The 22,253-nt window shown below is 59.0% G+C and overlaps 1 protein-coding gene across 1 annotated transcript in view; it reads right to left on the bottom strand.

The window, feature by feature from the left end:
- Positions 1–22,253, bottom strand: part of Smarca4 (SWI/SNF related, matrix associated, actin dependent regulator of chromatin, subfamily a, member 4) — a 63,460-nt gene that overhangs the window by 13,076 nt on the left and 28,131 nt on the right. Inside the window, exons 15-28 of the mRNA XM_013033946.1 lie at positions 21,571–21,692; positions 20,547–20,613; positions 18,723–18,833; positions 17,909–18,151; positions 16,960–17,073; positions 16,607–16,714; positions 13,346–13,432; positions 12,798–12,844; positions 9,597–9,763; positions 8,336–8,499; positions 4,600–4,827; positions 4,174–4,272; positions 3,858–3,935; positions 2,964–3,263 (exon numbers count right to left, since the gene is read on the bottom strand). Coding sequence (XP_012889400.1) covers positions 2,964–3,263; positions 3,858–3,935; positions 4,174–4,272; positions 4,600–4,827; positions 8,336–8,499; positions 9,597–9,763; positions 12,798–12,844; positions 13,346–13,432; positions 16,607–16,714; positions 16,960–17,073; positions 17,909–18,151; positions 18,723–18,833; positions 20,547–20,613; positions 21,571–21,692 — 1,935 coding nt within the window. The remainder of the gene's footprint in view (positions 1–2,963; positions 3,264–3,857; positions 3,936–4,173; positions 4,273–4,599; positions 4,828–8,335; positions 8,500–9,596; positions 9,764–12,797; positions 12,845–13,345; positions 13,433–16,606; positions 16,715–16,959; positions 17,074–17,908; positions 18,152–18,722; positions 18,834–20,546; positions 20,614–21,570; positions 21,693–22,253) is intronic.

Genomic DNA, 22,253 nt, shown 5'->3' with positions numbered 1-22,253 from the left:
GCCCCGGCCCCGGCCCCAGGCCCAGTCCGCCCCCCCCCTCCGGCCTGGCCGCACGGCTGCTGTTCTGGTGCCTGCCTTCGCTATTCCAAGCCAGGCAGGCTCGGCAGGGCTGTCATGCGGGGAAACCCTCTAGGGAGTTCGGGGTTGTTTTTAGTTGGTCGTGGGGCATGAACTCTGGGCCTGGGCGCTGTCCCTTAGCTCTTTTGCTCAAGGCGAGCGCTCTACGACTTGAGTCTCAGCCTCACCTGCCCCGCTGGCTTCAAATCAGCATGCTGACAGGTGTGAGCTGCGGGTGCCTGGCTTCGCTGTTAACCTTTTCAATGTTTATTGCCAGTCCTAAGGCTTGAGCTCAGGGCATGGGCACTGAGCTGCTTTTGCTCAAAGCTAGCAGCTAGCACTCTACCACTTGGGCCATGGCACCACTTCAGGCTTTTTCTGTGTATGTGGTGCTGAGGAATCGAACCCAGGGCTTCATGCATGCCAGACAAGCACTCTACCACTGAGCCACCTTGCCAGCCCCATCCTTGTGAAGTTTTTGATGACAACTTTCGCTTGTACTCTCAAAACCAGGTGGTTTGGGAGCTTGGAAACCAGAAGAGACCAATGGTGTACAGCATGGCGGCTCACGCCTGTAATCCATCTTAGTCACTCGAGGATGAATGTGAGGATCTCCAACTGACTAGCAAAAATGCTCTTAGTTTGGCTCCAACAGCAGAACAGCAGCTGAGAGCAAGCAAGCGGAATGCCAGGCCCGAGTTCGTGGCCCAGGAAGGGGAAAGACTGGACTAGAGGCCGAGGACAAGGCCGCCGTGAATGCACCCTGCAGGTGCAGGCCGGCTGCGGGCAGAGGAAATGTGTTACGGTCTGAGGGGCTGGGGGGCACCCGGGGAAGGAGGCAGCGACAGAGCATGGGGGGCGGGCACACAGGCCACAGGGACAGAAGGAAGCCAGCGTGGCAGGCAGGAGGGACCGAGACAAGTACTGCTGCATACAGGACATATGTGGGGTTAATATTGCCCCCCAAGTTTTGGAACCTCAGGTTCAAACCCCGTTTTGGAAATGGGGTTTTTTGCTAGAGAGCAGGGCCCCGCGCGTCGTCGGGTGCCCAGAGCTGGGGAGAGCATGGCTGCCCTGGGGAAGCCTCTGGGGGACACAGCCCTGCCACGCCTTGCCCCACTGGTGCTGCACTAAGTGGCTGGGGGGGAGGGGAGGAGTCCACCCGGAGCCACGGGGAACATCGGAGGCCACACAATTGGCCAGGCGCAGCCACACCGCCACGCAGTGACGTGAGCGAGGACACGCCCACCTGCACCTCAGCCCTGGATTCCACGAACGGGGTTGCTTCACACGCTGCGGGGACCCCCCCACCCCATGCATAAAGTGTAACCTAAATTTAAAACGTGGACGTTGGAACAGGGGAACCCTGCGGGTCCGGGCGGGGCAGTAGTGGTTTGTTGCTATGAGACCAAAGCACAAGCAATTGACCAAAACCAGTAAAAAGAGAAAAACCTTTCAAGAACACCATGAGGGGCTGGGAAGGTGGCTCAGTGGTAGAGCGCTCGCCTTGCATGCATGAGGCCCTGGGTTCGATTCCTCAGCACCAAATAAGCAGAAAAAAGCTGGAAGTGGCGCTGTAGCTCAAGTAGTAGAACGCTCACCTTGAGCTGAAGAGCTGAGGGACAGCGCCCAGGCCCAGAGTTCAAGGCCCACAACCCACAGAAACACCACGAGAAAGCGCTTACAGTGGTGCAAGTAGATTCAAGCAGCGGGCACGGGCGGGCGCCTCGCAGCCGTAGCCACTGTCACCGGCAGGGTCTGAGGACAGCCCAGACAAGCGGCTGACACCCCGGATTCCAGGAGCCATGGTGCACGGGCTAAATACAAAGCCAGGAGCTGGAACTCCAGGACCGCCTGCCCTATACTGTGAAAGGAAGTTTTTCACAGTAAGCGGCGTGGGGTGGCACGCGGGGGGCGTGGCCAGTGCAGGGCGCAGGGCGGAGGGCGGGTGTGAGGCAGGTGGCAGCGCATGAGCCACGCCACCTCTGAACTGAGCAAAGCCAGCGGGGGCGGCGCGGGGCGCGGCTCTGCAGCCGCAGTGCTGCCCGCAAGTGTTCAGAGCTCAGGTCGCAAATTCCAGAACCACCATAAATAGAGCCGTGGCTCAGGTGCTGGAGCGCCCTCCTTGGCTGAGAAAGCAAAGCTCCAGGATCAGCAAGCGCAGGAATAAAAAGCCAACACAGGGCTGGGAAGGTGGCTCGTGGAGCAGTGCTCGCCCCCCATGCATGAGGCCCTGGGTTCAGTTCCTCAGCACCACATAAGCAGAAAAAACTGGGAGGGGCGCTGTGGCTCAAGGGGTATAGAGCACTGCGCTGGCCTTGAGCTGAAGAGCTGAGAGACAGCGCCCAGGCCCAGAGTTCAAGCCCCACAACTGACAAAAAAAAAAAAAAAACCCAAAACCTCAAATCCCCTTGGCACTGGGTGTTTCACAACCGCAATCCCAGCTGCGCGGGGGCCGGTTAGGACTAAACCAACCAGAGGGGCGCACAGCCCGCGGGGATGGCAGGTACACCTGCGCGCGCAGGGACTGCGGGAGGGGCCAGCGTGTGATCTTCAGGAGCCACAGACGGCAGGAGCACCTGTTCTAGCACAGACACGCTCGCGGCTACGGGATCAAGATGGGGCCCAACATAGCCAGCAAGTCCCGGAACCCCGCTGCAGGGAGCTGACCCAGGTCAGGAACGGCCGAGCCGCCGGGCTCCTGCTGTGTGTGGCACGCAGGCGACAGTGACAGAAGCAGGGCTGCACTGAGCGCGCCGCGAACACGGGGCAGCAGCCACGCGGGGCCTGCGCCCCAGAGCGCCCCAGCCTCCCATCCCCTGTGTGCACACATGCGTGCGTGTTCCCCCCCAGCCTTGCCGGGCGGGGAGTCTGGTCCCCGGCAAGTTGGGACCCCTCCATGTGGCCCTTGTTGAGAGCCCGTTAGTGGCCGCGGGGCTGCCCGCGCGCTCCCGCCTCACGCCCGCGCGGCGCTGCCAGGCGTCTACCTTGAGCCACTGCTTCTCGGTGAGCGAGTCGCTGTAGTCCACCTCCTTGCGGTGGCGCGAGCCGCGGCCGAACATCTTCTCCTCCTCCTCCTCGCACGTCAGCCGCTCCACCTCCGCGTCGTCCTTGATGATCCACGACGGGAGCTCGTCCTCCTCCATCAGCCGCGGCTTGCGCTTGGGGTTGCGGGCCTCCTCCCGCCGCCGGTCCAGATCCATGCGCTACAACACACGTCAGCGTGAACCCCCAGTCTTGGTCGGGGAGCCCGGACCTGACCTGACCTGACCTGGCCGCTGTCTATATATGACCTGGTGAAGAGCACCAAGGCACAGGCCTACCAGGTGCTAAAGCACACACCTGTAATCCCAGCTACTTGGGAGGCTGAGATCTGAGGATCGGAATTAGAAGCTGCTGGGCCAGGCCAAAACACCTGTGGGACTTCCGTCCCAATGAAGCCAGCAAAAAACTCAAAGTGGAGCTGGAGCTTGAGGGGGAGAGCGCCCGCTTGGAGTGGAAAAGCTCAGGGACAGTCCAAGATCCAGAGCTCAAGTCCCAGCATGGCACAAAACCAAAAGCAGGGCACAGGCCTGGCAGGGCGGAAAGGAGATCGATCGCTGCAGCTCCCGGCCACCAGTCAGGGCCAGGGCCAGGTGACGGGCCTCGCTGCCCCTGGGGACGGCCGCACCCAGGGTGGTCCCGGCTCTGAGCCTGTAGGGAGGGCGGCACCACGCACAAACCCTGACCCACGTGGATTTGGGTGGCGGCGGGCGGCTCCGCCCCCTGGTGACGCTGATCGCTGGGCCCGAGGCGCTCACCATGAACAGGTCGAACTCCTCTTCGTGCCGGGCGATCATCTGGTTGACGGTCTCGTCGTCGGGCACCTCGTCTTCCTCCTGCGGGAGGGCAAGGGCGGCGTTAGTGCGGCTGTGGCGGGCGGGCTGGGCCGGCGGCCGGGCTCGGAGGCGAGCGGCGGCGACCGTGGGAAAGGAGCCGGCGCCCGGGGCCGGGCCGCGAGAGGCACACACACGCACACGCACACGCACGGCACGCTCCGTGGGGTCGGGCCCTGCTGGCCGTCTCGGCGAGGAGCCGAGGATTGAGCGGGCGTGGAGACTGAACTACCCCTCTCACCTTTAGCGGCGGCTCCTCCATGTCGGGGGGGACGCCCGCTGGCGGAGGGGCAGAGTGGGCGAAGCTGGCACTGCCGCTGCCCGCGCCGCAGTGTCTGCTCTGTGGATAAATACAGGACTTCAGTCTCCAGGGCGGTCAATCCGGCGTGGTCACCAGCAGTCGCGATTGAAAAAAATAAAAAACCCCCACTGCCAAGGGAAAGCAATTCTCATCCTCTTTCCGTTCAGCCCACACTCCCTTTCCGCCAAAGGGATGCAAAAAAAGAAAGAAAAAGAGAAAAAAAGAGGACAAAAATACAAATAAAAAACCACAAAAAAAGTGCAAAAAAAGTACACAAGCAAAAATGAAAGCTGCTCATGCGTCCACCACTCACGCAGGGCCGGGGCGGGCGGGGCCGGGCGGGGCGGGGGCCGGCGCGGCGCTCACCTCGTCCTGCTCCTCGTGCTCCAGGATGGCCTGCAGGAAGGCGCGCCGCTCGTGGCTCGACGACTTCTGGTCGAACATGCCCGCCTGGATCACCTTCTGGTCCACGTTGAGCTTGTACTTGGCGGCCGCCAGGATCTTCTCCTCCACGCTGTTGACGGTGCACAGGCGCAGCACACGCACCTCGTTCTGCTGCCCGATGCGGTGGGCGCGGTCCTGCGCTTGCAGGTCCTGGGGAGTGGGGGGGCTGGTCAGTGCCGGGGACCCCCCTTTCCCCACCTCGCGTGACCCAGTTTTCTGGCAGCTAGAGGCCAGCTGTGATCAACGCACTGAGGGCTGCAGTATAGCGGGGTCCATCGGGGCAGCACTGTGATGACGCCTGGTTTGCCTGTGGGCTCTGCACTCCTGGGTTGTGTGGTGCAGGCCTGGAAATGCCGTCTCTGAGCCTCCAAAGGCACAACGCCTGGACAGAGAGCGGGACACACAGCCTGGCCCCTGTGCCAATGTTTTGGAGCCGGGCAGGGAGATACCCTGAAGTGGTGTGTCTGGCCTAGGAGCCGTGCTGGCCAACGGGGCACCGCGGGTGCTCCACCAAAGCCTTGCTCTTAGAGGCGAGGACAGGGTGCCGCTCAGCACGCTTCCGCTCGAGGCTGGCCCCAGCGTGAGCCCGGCCCGCAGCGCCCGCGTGCGAGGCGGCCAGGGAAGGGACCGCAGACCGACGGCATGGATTGGGAGTTTACAGTGGCCTGTGGGCGAGGGGAAGGACACGGGTGAGCACTGTGAGTGGGAGCAGACCCGCTGGGCTTTTAGAAGCAACTAGAATGGAGGGGCACACCCCCGTGGGCCGGAGGCCTACGCCTCAGGGCTGACCCGGCCGAGTGTCCCGCACAGGAGCTGCCGGGGAGGCGGGGCTCTCAAGAGGCTGTGCTGGCTGGACAGCGCAGAGCGCAGAGGGCCGGCGCTCGGGCTGCGGGGACCTGGCCTGCAGCGCCCCCGCCTGGGGGGCGGGCAGCTGGGACAGGACCTGTGGGGACTCTGGAACGGTGGCCGGGGCGGGCTATTGCACATTAGGGGTGGGAGCTGGAACTCGCCACCCCAGATCCAAGACAGCCCTGCGCAAGCACGGGGGCCACGAAAGGAGTTGCAGGCAAAGTGGCAATGCCGTTTGCATGGAAAAGGGAAACTAAACACAAACACACCCACACTTTCTCAGTGCTAGTGTCAGTCAGGGCTGCAACTCCAGGCCTCGTATTCTCTCTACTTACTTTGCTCTAACATTTCTTTTCTGTTGGTCCTGGGGCTTGAACTCAGGTCCGGGGTGCTCTCCCTGAGCCTCTGTGTGCTCAAGGCTAGTGCTTTACCACTTGAGCCAAGCACTGCTTCTGGGTTTTTCTGAGTGGTTTACTGAAGATAAGTCTTATGGACTTTCCTGCCTGGGCTCGCTTCAAACCGTGATCCTCAGATCTCAGCCTCCTGAGTAGCTGGGATTACCGGTGTCAGCCACCAGGGCCTGGCTTGATCCACCACTTGAAGCAGCCTCCACAGCCCAATCTTGCTGCTTAACTTTAGATAGTCTTTAGGACTTTTCTGCCCAGGTAGGCTTCAGCTGTGGGAGTAACTGGGATGGCAGGCATTGAGGGCCTGGTGGCTGACTCCAGGAAATGCTTGTTCTGTTGGCAATGGAACCCTTATAGGGTACCAGGGAAGAACAGGAGGCTGACGGAGCAGCACCGAGTTCACCGCAGGGCTTGTGACACACAGGGCAATGGTGGGTGTGCTCACAGAGCACCCAAAGACAGTGACAGAATCGGAGGTGTCTCCCAGACTCTTGTGTTTGTGTATGTGTGTGCGTGCGTGTATGCACAGTCCCCTGGTAGTTGGGATTCCAGGCGTGAGCCATTGGCACCTGGCTAGGAAAATTTTATTTTTGGTCAATCATGAGGCTTGAACCCAGAGTCTGGGCGCTGTCCCGGAGCTTTTTTGCTCAAATCTAGTGCTCTCTGATTTTGAACCACAGCTCTACTTCTGGTTTTCTGCTGGTTAATTGGAAATAAAGAGTCTCATGGCCTTTCCTGCCTGAGCTGGCTTTGAACCACGATCCTCAGATCTCAACCTCCTGAGTACGATTACAGGCATTAGCCACCTGGCACCAGGCTTAATGTTACTTTTTGTTTTTGTTGGGGGTCACAGGGCTCCAACGGGGGACCTGGGCACAGTAGCCGAGCTCTTTGGCTCAAGACTAGCTCTCTGCTACTCTGAGACACAGTGCCACTTGCACAATTTCTTTATTTTTACTGATTTCTTTTGCAGTGCTGAAGAGGAACCAAGGGCCCAAGCATGCCAGGAAGTGTCCAACTACTCAGCTACCCCCACCCACGTGCCAAGGAACTTTCTTTGGTATGTATGTATGTATGTTCCAGGCCGAGAGCTGGAACCTGGGTGTTGTCTCTGAGCTTTGTTTTCCCCCAGAAATTCCAGTGGTCTACCACAACGCCACTTCTAGCTTTTTTGTTGGCTAATGGGAAATTAATTATCCCATGGTTACTCCTATCCCTAGGCTGGCTGTGTTCCTCAGATCTTAGGCTTCTGAGTAGCTAGGATTACAGGAGTGAGCCACTAGCACTGAGCTCATCATTTATTTGAACGATTTTGTGTGCCTGTCCTAGGGCTTGAACTCAGATGGCTGGACACTGTCCATGGACACTGGACACTAGCCCGTGGCCGGCACTCTACAACTTGAGTCACTGCTACTTCCAGTTTTTTGGGTAGTTAGAGATAAGAGTCTCACATACTTTTCTTGGTTGGGATTTGAAACAATCCTAAACCCTCAATCAGAACAGATAAGATTAAGTGTGAGCTACTACCTCACAGCTCGAGGAATTAGTTTTTGTTTTGTTTTTTTTTTTATACCAATTGGTTGTGGGGCCTGAACTCAGGGCCTGCACTGTCCCTGAGCTTTCTGGCTACTGTTCTACCACTTGATCAGAGCTCCAGTCCAGCTTTTTGGTGGTTAACTAGAGATACGAGGGACTTTCTTGTCTAGGTTGGCTTTGCCCAGTGATCCTCAGACCTCAGCCTCCCGACTGGCTAGGATGAGCAGTGTGAGCCACCAGCGCCTGACCAAGGAATTTTTTTTTGCCAGTCCTGGAGTTTGAACTCAGGTCTGGGCACTGTCCCTGAGCTTCTTTTGCTCAAGGCTAGCTCTCTACCACTTGAGCCACAGCTTATGTGGGCCAGGGAATCGAACCCAGGGCTTCATGGATGGCAGGCAAATGCTCTACTACTAAGCCACAGTCCCAGCCCTCAAGGAATTTTATTTTTGTGGTTGTGGGACTTGAACTCTGGGCTTGGGCACTGTCCTTGCGCTCTTCACCTCAAGGTGAGCACTCTACCACTTGAGCCACACAGCACCACTTCCAGTTTTCTGGGGGTTTATTGGAGGTAAGAGTCTCATGGACCCTGCCCCGGCTCTTTGAACCATGATCCTCAGATCTCAGCCTCCTGAGTAGCTAGGATGACAGGCGGGAGCCACTGGCGCCTGGCTCAAGGAATTTTTTAAACAAGAAAACAGACTGCAGTGGATCGGGCGCGCGGCTGCCGCACAGGAGACGCACAGGAGAGATCCCCCGTCTGCTCCTGGCAGCCTAGAGAGAGAGCACCAGGCGTCACTGGACAACTAGTGGGTGGCGTCTCCCAGCTTCCTGGTGCCCCTTGGCCCCCAGAGCAGCAGTGACGTTACCTGGTGGGGGTTCCAGTCACTGTCGAAAATGATCACAGTATCAGCCGACTGCAGGTTGAGGCCCAGCCCGCCGGCGCGGGTGCTGAGCAGGAAGATGAAGTACTCGGAGCCGGGCTCGTTGAAGGTTTTCAGCAGCATGCCCCGGTCCTCGGCTTTCGTGGTGCCTGTGCACGGGGGACCAGGGGTTAGCGGGTGAGCTGCAACTGTGTCCCCATGTCACTCGCGCCACCCCCACCCGGTGAGCGACACCAGGCCCCAGGCCCATGGGCTCGGGCCGATGATGGACGTGCCCTGCCTGCAGTGGCGATGCCTGCTGAATGCCACCCCTGCCAGCCCCGGGCCTGCAGGCACCAGTCTGGACAGATCTACACCGAGAGTAACGACGTACTAGAGAAGGCACAGTGGCCATCTGGACCGCTGCTCAATGAGGTGGATTAGGAGTCTCACTGACCACGCTGGCCTGTGGGAGGAACCGCGTGTAGGGCCGGGCACTGCCCCTGCCCACGCAGCACACTGCTGCCCGACGGTGCGGGAGCTGGACTCTTCCTCAGTGTACCCTTCTTACTTGGGGATCACACTCAGCGTGCCCTGGAGCCCCAGGGCCTTGTGCAGGACCACAGGTCCTGTGTCCACGCACAGGTCCTGTGTCCTGGCCCGCACCGGTCCACCTGACGGGCTAGGCCCGGCCTGGAGGCCATGTTGGAGGTGCCGCACAGTGGGCGGGGTCTGCAGATGCCAGCAGGAGTCGTGGCAAGCAAAGACTTGAATCCCTGAACGTTCGGTCACACACTTGGGAGAAAGGGATGTGGGCCGGGCAGGGCAGCAGAAGGCTGAGGTGCTCTGCGCGAGACACTACAGGGGGCCTGAAGAAGGTGGGGAGAACCCCGAGGGCTGGGTCCCCAGCTCGGCCAAGGCTCCTCCTCAGTGTGCTCTGTTCAGTCCCTCGTCCTGATGCTCACGGGCGCCCCTGGCCGCCTGCAGCGGTGCCCAGGCCGCCTGCCCTGCTGCCTTTACTGGTGCCGCCAAACCCACTCCAGGATGCACGCGTGGCGCAGGAGTGCAGAGCTGCAGCCGGGCCCTCGGTGGGGTGGGGGTGGGGCGCAGGCACTGGGGATCACAGCCCACAAGATGCAAGAGGTGGAAGGCAAGATGGAGTACAGGGCACTGAGCAGGAGGAAAGCTCTGGCACCTGCCTGAACCCCATCCCCACGCACGCTCCTGGGGGGTCGGGCGGGCCGCAGCCAGCCTCTCGGGAACTCACCGTCCAGCCTGAGGTATTTGAAGCCGCGGTAAGCGAAGTAGTCTTCCATGATGGTCATGAGCGAGGTCATTTGGCAGAATAGCAGCACTTTGTGGTTGGTGGCCCGGAGTTTGGGAAGAATTCGGTCGAGCAGTTCGAATTTGCCCGAGGCTCGGTACAGGTCCAGGCTGGGGCAGGTGGGGAGAAGACAGTGGCAGTCACCCCACAGTCACCCCGCAGCCGCAGCAGCCCAAGTGGACATCACCAGGAGTGGCAAGGGTCACCCAACCCGCTCACGTGACGGTGACAGGAAGCGGGGCTGGGAACACCCCTGTCTACCACAGCATGTACAATTCAGTTTTCTTTTCTTTTTGCCAGTCCTGGGGTGTGAACTCAGAACCCAGGCGCTATCCCTGAGCTGCTTTTGCTCGAGGCGAGCGCTCTACCACTTGAGCCACAGCTCCACTTCTGGCCTTTTCTGTGTCTGTGGTACTGAGGAATCAAACCCAGGGCCTGCTAGGCCAGCACTCTACCACGGAGCCACCTCCCAGCCCAGCCCACAAACCACGGAGCCACACTCCCAGCCCAGCACACAATTTCTTTTTTTTTTTTTGTTGGTCGTGGGGCTTGAACTCTGGGCCTGGGCGCTGTCCCTCAGCTCTTCAGCTCGAGGCGAGCGCTCTAACACTTGAGCCACAGCCCACTTCCGGTTTTCTGAGTGGTTTATTGGAGATAAAGAGTATCATGGACTTTCCTGCCTGGGCTGGGTTTGAACTGTGATCCTCAGATCTCAGCCTCCTGAGTAGCTAGGATGACAGGCATGAGCCACTGGCGCCCGGCTCCAGCACACAATTTCTATGTGTGGAAATTGAGGTCAGGGACAGCACAGAGCAGCAGGTGTGTGGCATGCACTACTCAAAGTTTTCGGGGTTTTTTTTGCATTCAGGCCTAGGCACTATCCCTGAGGTTTTTTCTTTTTGGTCAGTCGTGGGGCTTGAACTCTGGGCCTGGGCGCTGTCCCTCAGCTCTTCAGCTCAAGGCGAGCGCTCTACCACCTAAACCACAGCATTACTTCCGGTTTTCTGGTGGCTCATTAGAGAGGAGTCTCATGGTCTTTCCTGCCCGGGCTGGCTTTGAGCCGTGATCCTCAGATCTCAGCCTCCTGAGTAGCTAGGATGACAGGCGTGAGCCTCCAGCACCTGGCTTCCCTGAGCTTTTATGCTCACTGTTCTACCAGAGGGAGCAACCGCTCCACTTCCAGATTTTTTTCATTGTGTGTGTGGGAGGGGGTAGTCAATTAGACATCAGAGTCTCACAGACCTCCTTCCCAGGCTGGCTTTGAAGCACGATCCTGAGAAAGTGGAATGACAGGTGTGAGGCAGCAGCACCTAGCCTCAGGTTGTGAACGACACACACGTACCAAGAGAACTCTGCAAGGCAGGGCAGTGGCCCCTGCAGGCAATCCCCGCTGCTGGAAGGTGGAGCAGGAGGGCTTTGGGTTGGACCAGCCTGAGTAGTCAGACTGCCCAATCACAAGGCAGGAGGGCGGGGCGCACACTGGAAACCTAAGCTCTGTGAGTAGGACACGAAGGGCGGTGGAGAGGGCAGCTCAGGATTCAAGTTCCCAGGACTCTGTCTCAGCCCGGGCCGCGCACGGCGGAGAGCGGGGAAGCAGAAGCAGGAGGAGGGCAGCCCGTGTCAGGAGCGAGGACAGGGCTGCGCTGGCTCCGTGGCGGAGCTCGCATGCCTCGCATGCATGGAACCCTGGGTTTGATTCCTCAGTACCACATACACAGAAAAGGCTGGAAGCAGTGCTGCGGCTCAAGTGTAGAGTGTTAGCCTTGAAAAACAAAAGCAGCTCAGGGACAAGGCCCAGGCCCTGAGTTCAAGCCCCAGGACTGGCCAAAAAAAAGTGAGAGGACCTTGGAAAATAAGCAACATACAAAGGGCTGGAGGCCTGGCTCAGGGGAAGGCACTGGCGTAGCAGGGGACACCCTCTGCCCCTTCACTGTGTGCCTCTATTACTGGCAGTAACTGAGCATGCTGCGGCGTGAACTGTAGAGGTCTGAGGCAAGATTCACTGTGGTTGACTATAGAGATGGAGTCCACAGCCAACCCAAGGCTTATAGAAGTACAGCCTGGACAGGGGCAGGTGAGGTACGCCGATAACCTCAACATTCAGGAGGCTGAGGCAGAAGTATTAGAGTTTGAGGCCATCTCTCCAAAGCAAGTGCAACATGTGCCTTACCAATTATGTGTGATAGAATGCACTGGCAGTGACTAAAGAGAATCAGTCCCTCCCTAGTGGGCAGGCCGTGTGGTCTACAGTTCACAGGGAAGCTGTCCAGAGCGAGTCCCTCTGCTATCTAACAGCAAGCGGCTCTCACCAGCTTGTTCTTTTCTCTGTGTGTGTGTTTTTGTCAATTGTGGGGCTTGAGCTCTGGGCCTGGGCACTGTCCCTCAGCTCTTCAGCTCAAGGTGAGCGCTCTAGCACTGAGCCACAGCACCACCTCCAATTTTCTAAGTGGTTTATTGGAGATAAGAGTCTCACACACTTTCCTTCAATGGGCTGGCTCTGAACTGTGATCCTCAGATCTCAGCCTCCTGAGTAGCTAGGATTGCAGGCGTGAGTCACCGGCGCCTGGCTATTGTCTATGGGCTTTTGTGTGTGTGCTGGTACTGTGGCTTAAACTCAGTGCCTAATTGCTGTCCCTCAGCTTTTTCATTCAACTGCCATTCTGGGCTGGGACTGTGGTCTAGTGGTAGAGCGCTTGCCTAGCATGCATGAAGCCCTGGGTTCAATTCCTCAGTACCACATAAACAGAAAAAGCTGGAAGTGGAGCTGTGGCTCAAGTGGTAGAGCGCTAACCTTGAGCAAAAGAGGCTCAGGGACAGCGCACAGGCCCTGAGTTCAAGCCCCAGGACCAGCAACAAAACAAAGAACACTCATTCTACCAGTTGAGTCATATGTCCACATTTCCGACTTTTTGCAGGTCAGCTGGAGGTAAGAGTCTCACAGATTTCTGTGCCTGGGCTGGCTTTGAACAGTGATCCTCAGGTTTCAGCCTCCTGAGCAGTGAGGTGCTGGAGCCTGGCTTGTGGTCTGTATGTCCCTCAGCATGGGGCCTTGGCTACCAGACAAACATTAGGAGCAACACACAGCCAAGTGCCAGAGACAGCAGAGTCCTCATGTGGGCCGGCCCTGCGCGGGGAGCTCCTTACCCTTGGACGATGCCGCCAGTGAACCCCAAGTGCTCAGAAAAGGACTCCTGCAAAGGAACAAGAAGGGGTTGAGCGCTGGCGCGACAGAGTCATGGTGTGTCATGGTGCCGAGGCCACACACCCATGGTGGACAGAGGCGACGAACGCCAGCAGCTGCCTCCCAGACACCAACACACGAGGCGCGGACACAGCGTGTGAGGCCGTCCCAAACGAGGTCTACTCCCCCAGGCAGGGCTCAAAGGGGTTGTAGCCCCGAGACTGTCTGCCAGGAATCACCTGTGCTTTCAGACGCAAGTGTGCAGACACCCAGAAGAGCGCGCGCAGGATGCAAGATGGAGGCTGTGTGCCAGACATCCTTCCCCCCCCCCCGCCCCAGGACTGGAACATGCCCGCAAGGAGTCGCCAATGCTCAGGAAACTCGGGGACACAAGGCTTCCGGGGCCACTGGCCAGGCCGGGCTCGCTCAGCAGGGAGCACGCGGGGGTCCCCTCCCAGCCCCGCCGCAGGGACGTGGGGAAGCTGCGCGCAGGCGCGGGCCCCGGGCCCACCTCGATGTGCTGGAACATGTAGGGGTGGTTGCAGATCTTGCGCAGCTGCATGATGGTGTTCATCAGCGTCTTCGTGCCGCCTTTGCCCTGCGGAGGACACAAGCGTCCCAATGGGGTCTGGCCTCCAGGGTGCCGGGGGGGGGGGGGGGGGGAGCAGCAGGGGCCTGCCCAGGTGAGTCGTGGTGGCACACAATGCCCACACTGGCTACTGGAGCGCCGGTGGGCCACTCCGAGCGGGGGAAAGCCAGGTGAGACGGGCTCCACGCAGCGCCTCTGGCTGTGTGCACGGGGAGGGCGTGGGGAAGGCAGAGGCCGGCCGGGCGCCAGGGCTCACGCCTGCCATCCTAGCGACTCGGGGCTGAGATCTGAGGGTCGTGGTTTGAAGCCAGCCTGAGCAGGAAAGGACTGGAAGATTCTATCTCCAAACTAATAGGCAAAAAACAGGGGTGGAACTGCGGCCCTAGCGAAAGAGAGCCATCTGAACTAGTGCCTCACCAGGGGCTGAGGTTAAAACAAGGGGGGCAGCAGAGGGTGCAGGCTATCGGGATACGCTCTGTTGTTGTTGTTGGTTGTGGGGCTTGAACTCTGGGTCTGGGCACTGTTCCTCAAGGCTACACTTGAGCCACAGCACCACTTCCGCTTTTTTGGCAGTTCACTGGAGATAAAGAGTCTCACAGACTTTCCTGCCCGAGCTGGCTTTGAACCACGATCCTCAGACCTCAGCCTCCTGAGTAGCTAGGATGACAGACGTGAGCCACTGGCGCCTGGCTTCAGGATACTTTTTTTTGGTTGGGTATGGGCTTTGAACTCAGGGCCGAGGCGCTGTCTCTGAACATCTTTGTGCTCAAGGCTAGTGTGCTCTTACCCTTTGAGCCACAGCACCACTTCCAGTTTTTCAATGGTTAACTGGAGCTAACAATCTCACAGGGATTTTTCTGCCTGGGCTGGTTTCGAACTGTAATCCTAAGATCTCAGCCTTCTGAGTATCTGGAATTACAGGTGCCCGGATCAGGATACCACTTACGCACAAATGGAAATACCACAGTGAAGCCTTCTTACACAACTGACATATGCTAATACAGAAAACGGGTGGCTCACGCCTATAATCCTCGCTACTCAGGAGGCTGAGACATGAAGGATTGAGACTGAAGCCGGCCCAGGCAGGAAAGACTGTGAGATTCCATCTCCAAACTAATCAGAAAAAGCTGGGATTGAAGTGTGGCCCAAGCAGTAGAGAGCCATCTGAACAAGTACCTCCCAAGGTCCTGAGTTTGTACTCTAGTACCAGCAAAAGAAAAACTTTTATTTTTTTGGTCAACTAGTTATGAGGCTTGAACTCTGGGCCTGGGCGCTGTCCCTCAGCTCTTCAGCTCAAGGTTAGCACTCTACCACTTGAGCCACAGCGCCACTTCTGGTTTACTAGTGCTTAATTGAAGAGAAGGATATCACGGACTTTCCTGCACAGGCTGGCTTTGAACTGAGATCCTCAGATCTGAGCCTCCTGAGCAGCTAGCAGCTAAGATGACAGACATGAGCCACCGGCGCCTAGCTAAAAAAATATATACTTTTATTTTTAAGAAGCAGATCCTAAGCCAGATGTGGCTACGTACTCAGGAGGCTAAAATCTGAGGATCGCTGTTCAAAGCCAGCCCTGGCAGAAATTTTTCCCCATGAGATTCTTTTTTGTTTTATTTGGTTGGTCGTGGGGGCTTGAACTCTGGGCCTGGGCGCTGTCCCTCAGCTCTTCAGCTCAAGGCTAGCACCCTACCAATTGAGCCACATTGCCACTTGCGGCTTTTTTCTGCTTATGTGGTGCTATGGAATCGAACCCAGGGCTCATGCATGCGAGGCAAGCGCTCTACCACTGAACCAACTTCCCACTTCCCCTATGAGGTTCTTTTCTCGAAGTAACCACTCAAAAACCAGAGGTAGCGCTGTGGCTCAAGTGGTAGAGCACTAGCCTTGAGCACAAAGAGGCTCAGGGAAGGGACAGAGCCCAGGCCCTGAGTTCAAGCCCCACAACCGACCAAAAAAACAAAAACAAAACCCCAAATCAGCTGGGTGCTGGCGGCTCACACCTGTCATCCTAGCTACTCAGGAGGCTGAGATCTCAGGATCGCAGTTCAAAGCCAGCCTTTGCAGGAAAGTCTGTGAGACCCACTAGGAAACTGGAAGTGGCGCTGTGGCTCAAGTGGTAGAGCGCTCGCCTTGAGCTGAAGAGCTGAGGGACAGCACCCAGGCCCAGGGTTCAGGCTCCATGATTGTCAAAAACAAACAAACACAAACAAGTTCACAAATTCAATGGACACTTAAGAAAGTGAACTGTATGGGCTGGGAAGGTGGCTCAGTGGTAGAGCGCTTGCCTTGCATGCATGAGACCCTGGGTTCGATTCCTCAGCACCACATAAGCAAAAAAAAAAAGCTGGAAGTGGCGCTGTGGCTCAAGTGGTAGAGCGCTAGCCTTGAGCTGAAGAGCTGAGGGACAGCGCCCAGGCCCAGAGTTCAGGCCCCACGACCGGACCCCCAAAAAAAGAAAGTGAACTGTATAACTCTTGAGTAAAAGCTGGGAGGGAGTTCTGGGAGTAAGGAAACAGACGCCACTGACATGGCATCCCTCCATACAACACCTCTACAATAATTTTTTTTTTCTCGGTCGTGGGGCCTGAACTCTGGGCCTGGGCGCTGTCCCTCAGCTCTTCAGCTCAAGGCGAGCGCTCTACCACTCGAGCCACAGCGCCACTTCCAGCTTTTTCTGCTTATGTGGTGCTTGCTGAGGAATCAAAGTAGGGCCTCCTACACTCAAGGCAAGCACTCTACCACTGAGCCACCTTCCCAGCCCCTATGATAATTCATTAAAAAAACAAAAACAGAAAAAACAAAAGAACAAGGCCACAGTAGCGGGCACCAGTGGCTCATGCCTGTAATCCTCTGTAGTCAGGAGGCTGAGGATGAGGATTGTGGCTTGAAGCCAATCTGGGCAGGAAAGTCTAGGAGACTGTAAAGCAGGGCCACGGTGCAGGGCGTCCCCCGTGCTGCTGAGGACGGCGGGGACCTCAGAGCACTGCCGGGAGGTGGCCGCAGTGACTGCACACTGCCACCAGGAGCCAGCGTCCCTTGGGCCGAGGGCGCAGAAGCAGCTCAGTGTCCCCAAACCAATCTGGGGCCACATCTGTCTATTCCAAGGCCCAGGGGGCACCCACCTCACGCCACCCCAACCGCCCTCCCAGGACACAGAACAGGGAGCGGGATTCCAGCACCCACCTTCTTGTCCTTCTCTGAGCCGTCGGTGAGCAGCACGCCCTTGGCCTGCATGTGGCGGTACAGCACGCGCTGCAGGGCAGACATGTCACACTTGATGACGTACTCCACCTGCAGGGCGAGGGTGGCTCAGGACGGGGCCGGGCTTGCGCCCACGGACCCGAGCCCTGCTGTTCAGAGCAGTGCTCTGACTAGGCGCGGGAGGGTGAGCCAGGGTAGAAAACACATCACTGCCCGGGAAATAGCAGGGCAAGCCTGGCCCGTAGGGCCCCGGGCGGCCAGGCCTCTGCCCTGCTCTCGCTCCAGCAAGCGGCCCTCCATGCACGTGCCCGGAGCTCCTCCGGACCCAAACCCACCTTTTCGGGCAACTGAGCCTCGACTTCCTTCTTGAGGCGCCGCAGCAGGAAGGGGCGCAGCACCTTGTGGAGGCGGCGGATGATGAGGATGGTCTCCTCCTCGTTCAGGTCCACCTGCAGCAACCACAAGCCACAAGCAGCGTCACCTTCCAGGGAGCGGCGGGGCGCAGGAAGCAAGCGGGCTGGGCACCCTTGCCGCACTGCGGGGCGCAGGAAGCAAGCGGGCTGGGCACCCTTGCCGCACTGCGGGGCGCAGAGGGCGGGGAAGGACCCCACGCCTTCCGTGGGATACCTGGGTGTCCGTTCACCTCCCCCAGGGAACCATGGCAGCCAGACGCACAGACTACTGGCCAAATGTGTGCTAACACGGCCTGAAGCCAGGCTAGACAGGCTGCCAGTCAGGGCTGCGACGGAAGTCTGCTGGAGAGCCCCAAAAGAGGTAACCCAACACCGGGACGCCCCACTACCTGTCTCGCCCACGTGGGACTGTGAGCCAAGAACCAGCTGTCAGCTACCGGGTTTGTCTTGGTCAGTCCCGGGCCTGGGCGCTGTCCCTGAGCTTTTCTACTTAAGGCTACCGCCGCTCTGCCACTTGAGCTTCTACTTTTAGAGCCTTTCCTGCCCAGGCTGGCTTTGAACCCCGATCCTCAGAGGTCAGCCGCCAGTGCCTGGTACAAACTTCCCCTTTGTGGCTGCTTGGTCCTGGCTGGCAGGGTGGGGGCGCCTCAGAAGGGGAAACCCCATCCTGAGGTGGTGGGGGTCTCCGCTTCTCTCTGGTAGAATGGCTGCTGGGGAGACGGCAGTGATGGCTGTGTCTGCCACGGGGCTCTGTGGACCCTGAACCCGCCCAGGGCCTCATGGCCCACGTGTCATATCCGGACACCACTGCGACCCAAGGACATGAGACCCCAATTGCTGGGGGACCCTGGGACAGCCGCTCTGCGCCCACCTTCTCCCCGGTCATGGCGAAGGGCGCGTTGAACCACTGCTCGAACGTGCTGCAGCTCTTGAAGATGGTGGGCAGCAGGAAGTTGAGCAGTGCCCACAGCTCGGGCAGCTTGTTCTGCAGCGGGGTGCCCGTGAGCAGCAGGCGGCGCGGGGCCACGTAGTGCGTGTTGAGGACCTGCGTGAGCTTGCAGTGGTGGTTCTTCATGCGGTGGCCCTCGTCCACGATCATGTACTTCCAGCGGATCTGCAGGCGCGTGGAGACGCGGACGGCGGCGTTACAAGGACCCTCGCTGTGCCGCCGGCCACACGGCCTCGCCCTTGCCCGCCACCCGTGGGCAGCAGCCTGCGCAGGGCGCTCGGGCACAGGCGGGGGAAGCACTCTGCTTCCAAGCCTGGCCTCCGCAACACTGCTGCCTGCCTCCATTTACGCTCATCTCAGCCACCACCACCAGCGGGGCTGGGCTCGCAGGGCTGAGCGCCAGGGCTGCGCACAGCATCAGGAGAGAGCTACGTTACAGGCCATGTAGGAGGCCCCAGCTCCATGACATGCTGGGTCCCAATGCTCTGCACATGCGCAGCACGGCTGCGTGGATGCCTCCCCACCCAGATGGGAACACGAGCGCAGGCTGGTGGGGAGCACAGGCTGCAAGACCTGTCATGTGTGTCGGGGGGGGGGGGGGGGGGGGGGGAGGGGGGAGGGCCCGGCAAGTCACAGGGAGGGGCCGGGTATGTCCGTCTGTGCAGAGGATAGCGTGGCGCCTACGTGGGGCCTCGCACAGACAGACAGACAGACGCAGGCGGAGGCGGGGCGCTACCTTGGCGAGGATGTGCTTGTCTTTGATGATGTACTCGTAGGTGGTCAGCAGCACGTTGAACTTCCCGCTGCGGAGCTGGGGGACGAAAGCCCGCCTTGCTGCCGGGGAGCCCTGGGAGGATTGGAAGCAGGTGACTTCAGAATCGAGGCTGGACAGCGGGGGGGGGGGGGGGGGGGGGGGGGAGAAGAAGGATTGGGGGGGGGGGGGGGGCGCACTGCCGATGGTGACAGGGGCCACACTTCCAGTGACTCTTTCCAGGTCCCCTCTTTAGACGCCCACTAGAATCCCAGTGCCAGTGTGGTGGGGGACAGTGCGGCTGAAAGCACCCAGCCACGCCGGGCCAGCCTCCTTCCCTGTCGGAACCCCACTCCAGCATCGGTGAGGGTCAGGGTGAGGTGAAGGGTCTGTGGCACCATCAGGTACCCCGGCTCCCTGCTGCTGGCGCCTGCTCTACCCCCCCCCCACCCGGACAAATGGCCCCCACGGGGGCTGTGCCGCAGGAAGAAGCCCCGGCACCGAGCCGGCGACACACTGCCCATGCTCACACACACAGCCGAGTCTAAGGAGAGCTCAGGGGACAAGGAGCAGTTCCCACTACCGAAGGAAATGCGGTACAAGCCACCCGGCATGGAGGCCTGGGGCGAGGCTCAAGCGGGGAGCACTTGCCTAACAGCTCAAAGTCCTGAGTCAAACCCATCACCGAGAGAGCAATTTAAAATAATAAATTAAGGGCTGGGAAGGCGTCTCAGTGGTAGAGCGCTTGCCTAGCATGCATGAGGCCCTGGGTTCCATTCCTCAGCGCCACAGAACCAGAAAAGGCCCGAAGTGGTGCTGTGGCTCAAGGGGTAGAGTGCCAGACTTGAGCAAAAGTAGCTTAGGCCCTGAGTTCAAGCCCAGGACTAGCAAAAATATAAATAAAGAAACTTCAAAACAACTACTTTCTACAACTGAAACCTATAGCTTTTCTCTCTCTTTTTATTGTCAGTTGTGGGGCTTGAACTCTGGGCCTGGGCGCTGTCCCTCAGCTCTTCAGCTCAAGGCCAGCGCAGCGCTCTACCACTTGAGCCACAGCGCCACTTCTGGTTTCTGGTGATTCACTGGAGAGTCTCACGGACTTTCCTGCCCAGACTGGCTTTGCACCGCGGTCCTCAGATCTCAGCCTCCTGAGGAGCTGGGATGACAGGTCTGAGCCATCGGCTCCGGGCTCTTTCTCTCTCTCTTTGTGCATGTCTTGAGGCTTGAACTCAGGGCCTAAAAGCACTGTCCTTGAGCTGCTTTTGCTCAAGGCTGACACTGCCACCTGAGCCACAGGTCACCTACGGCTTCTTGCTGATTCACTGGACATACAAATCTCACAGACTTTCTCACCTGGGCTGGCCTCAAACTGTGATCCTCACATCTCAGTCTCCCAAGTAACTAGGATTACAGGTGTGGGCCAACTGAAGCCAACTCAGATCTTCATTTTTTTTTTTGGTTGGTCCTGGGGCTTGACTCTACTCCTGGATGCTGTCCCTGAGCGTTTGTGTTCAAAGCTACTGCTCTACCATTTGAGCCACAGTTCCACTTCCAGTTTTCTGATGGTTCCATGGAGACCTGGGCTTTCCTGCCCACGCTGGCTTTGAGCCATGCTCCTCAGATCTCTGCCTCCTGAGCAGCTGGGATTAGTGGCAGGAGCTACCGGCAGCAAAAAGGAGTATTCGTGCTTCAACAAGACGAGGTGTGTGTACACCACGAACCCGTGTGTGGCCGCTGTCTCCCTCTGCTCCTGCTCTCTTCCCCCTCCGTCCCGTGTCGCCCACCAGGCCGCCCTGCGCCATGACCTACCTTGTAGGACACCTTCACCACGGAGGGGGCCCACTTGTCAAATTCATACGCCCAGTTTGACAGCGTCCTAATGGGACAAGAGAGGCACAGTAAATTTCCCTTTGCGTAGTGACGCCGCACAGTGGACACGGCCATTCGTGTCCAGCAGCAGAGCAGAGCTGAGGGCCAGGAGCGGCAGGTGACAAGACTTTGGTGGGACCGGCAGGAGACGCTCTCGTGGCTGTGTGCTGGCCTGCTCGCCATAGTGGTAGGACTGGGTCATGGGCACTGGGAATGGCTGGGACCACAAACACTCCTGTGCTCCCCTCAAAATGAAGGTGGCGCCATGGATGCCCGCGGACCAGGGAAGGACAGGACAGACAGTATGCAGGCAAAACTGGGCGCGCTCAGGAGGAGGCTGGAACCGCAGGGACAAGGAAAGAGACAGGACGCCAGGCTGGCGCTCTGGTGCGGGGACAGGCAGTGAAGGCGTAGGGCAGGAAGACCAGGCCCCCCGCCTGTGATGAGGAGAGCTCAGAGTGACAACACGTGCGCAGGCCCTGCACAGGACAGGCTGGAAACATGGCTCTGTGGTAGAGTGCCTGCCTGGCAAGTGTGAGGCCTTGAGTTCAAATCCCCATACCTCCATAAAAGAGGCGATCACTTTAAGATCACATGGGAATGCATCTTCGAATTTACGGCTGGAGCTGTGGCTCGACGCAGTAAGCTAGCCCTGAGCTATCAGGGACAGCACCCAGCCCCGAGTTCAAGCACCATGACCAAAAAAGGAATTTAAAAAACCAGTACAAAGGGCTGGACTCAGGGGGACAAAACTATCGTCAAGAGGCTTCGGCTGGTGCTGGGCAGGTGGAGGCGATGCCAGCGGCCGATGCAAGGAGGTACGGAGCCCACGGGAAACAAGTGGACACAGTCCTAGCCACCAACACGGAGGCGGGCTTCCTGCGTGGGGCCAGATATCACCGCTGCCCATTCTGTGGTCATGACAAGAACGGGAGGGGAGGAGTGGGCAGTGTGGTATTCTTGCCGCCAAGGGGAGGCTCGCGTGGCAGGGAGCAGGGCCAGCACTGGGAGCGTGGGGGACCGAGAGCCTCCCCTGCTTGTCACTAGGTCCCCCCTCCACTGCAGGAACAACACGGCACCGAAGGTCTGAGAGAGAAACAAGTCAGGGTGACGCGTGGCAGTGGGTCAGGAGGTGAGCTGAGGCTGGGCAAGTGGGCAGGCGCGGCTGTGCTCAGCCTCACGGGGGGGAGGGGTGTGTGCCCACGGCTTTGGGGGTGCGGTTGGTACTGCACAGGAGGATCACCCTCCAGAGAGCGCTGCCCAGTGCTCTGTGGTTACTGGGACAGGCACCTGCGGACACCAGTGGCAAGACACGGGGGCCAGGCTGAGCCCGGGGCCAGGCTGCGTGGAGAAGGCTGCGCATGCGTGCTGCGCATGGCTCCACCACCTTGGGGGCGCACAGCTCTGCGTGCAGTGCTGTGTGTGTGCGCATGCGTGCGTGCGCTCACGCCGGTGCTTAGACTGTCTGCTCCAAGCACCGAGAAGCCATGACACCTCAGAGGTCCAACGGGCACCCAGACTGGCAAAGCTGGCACACGCAGAGAAAGAGACCAATGGCGGCTGACAGGCTGATGTAGCCTCAAAGGCACAGCCTCCACCACCTGGCCCTGCATGCCCCGTGTGTCCTGTGCATCTGCCCCGTGTGCC

This window comes from Dipodomys ordii, unplaced genomic scaffold (assembly GCF_000151885.1).
Source record: "Dipodomys ordii isolate 6190 unplaced genomic scaffold, Dord_2.0 Scaffold180, whole genome shotgun sequence".
NCBI classification, from domain to species: Eukaryota; Metazoa; Chordata; class Mammalia; order Rodentia; family Heteromyidae; genus Dipodomys; species Dipodomys ordii.
Note: the sequence above shows the minus strand (reverse complement) of the source record. Positions and strands in the feature narration are given on the sequence as shown.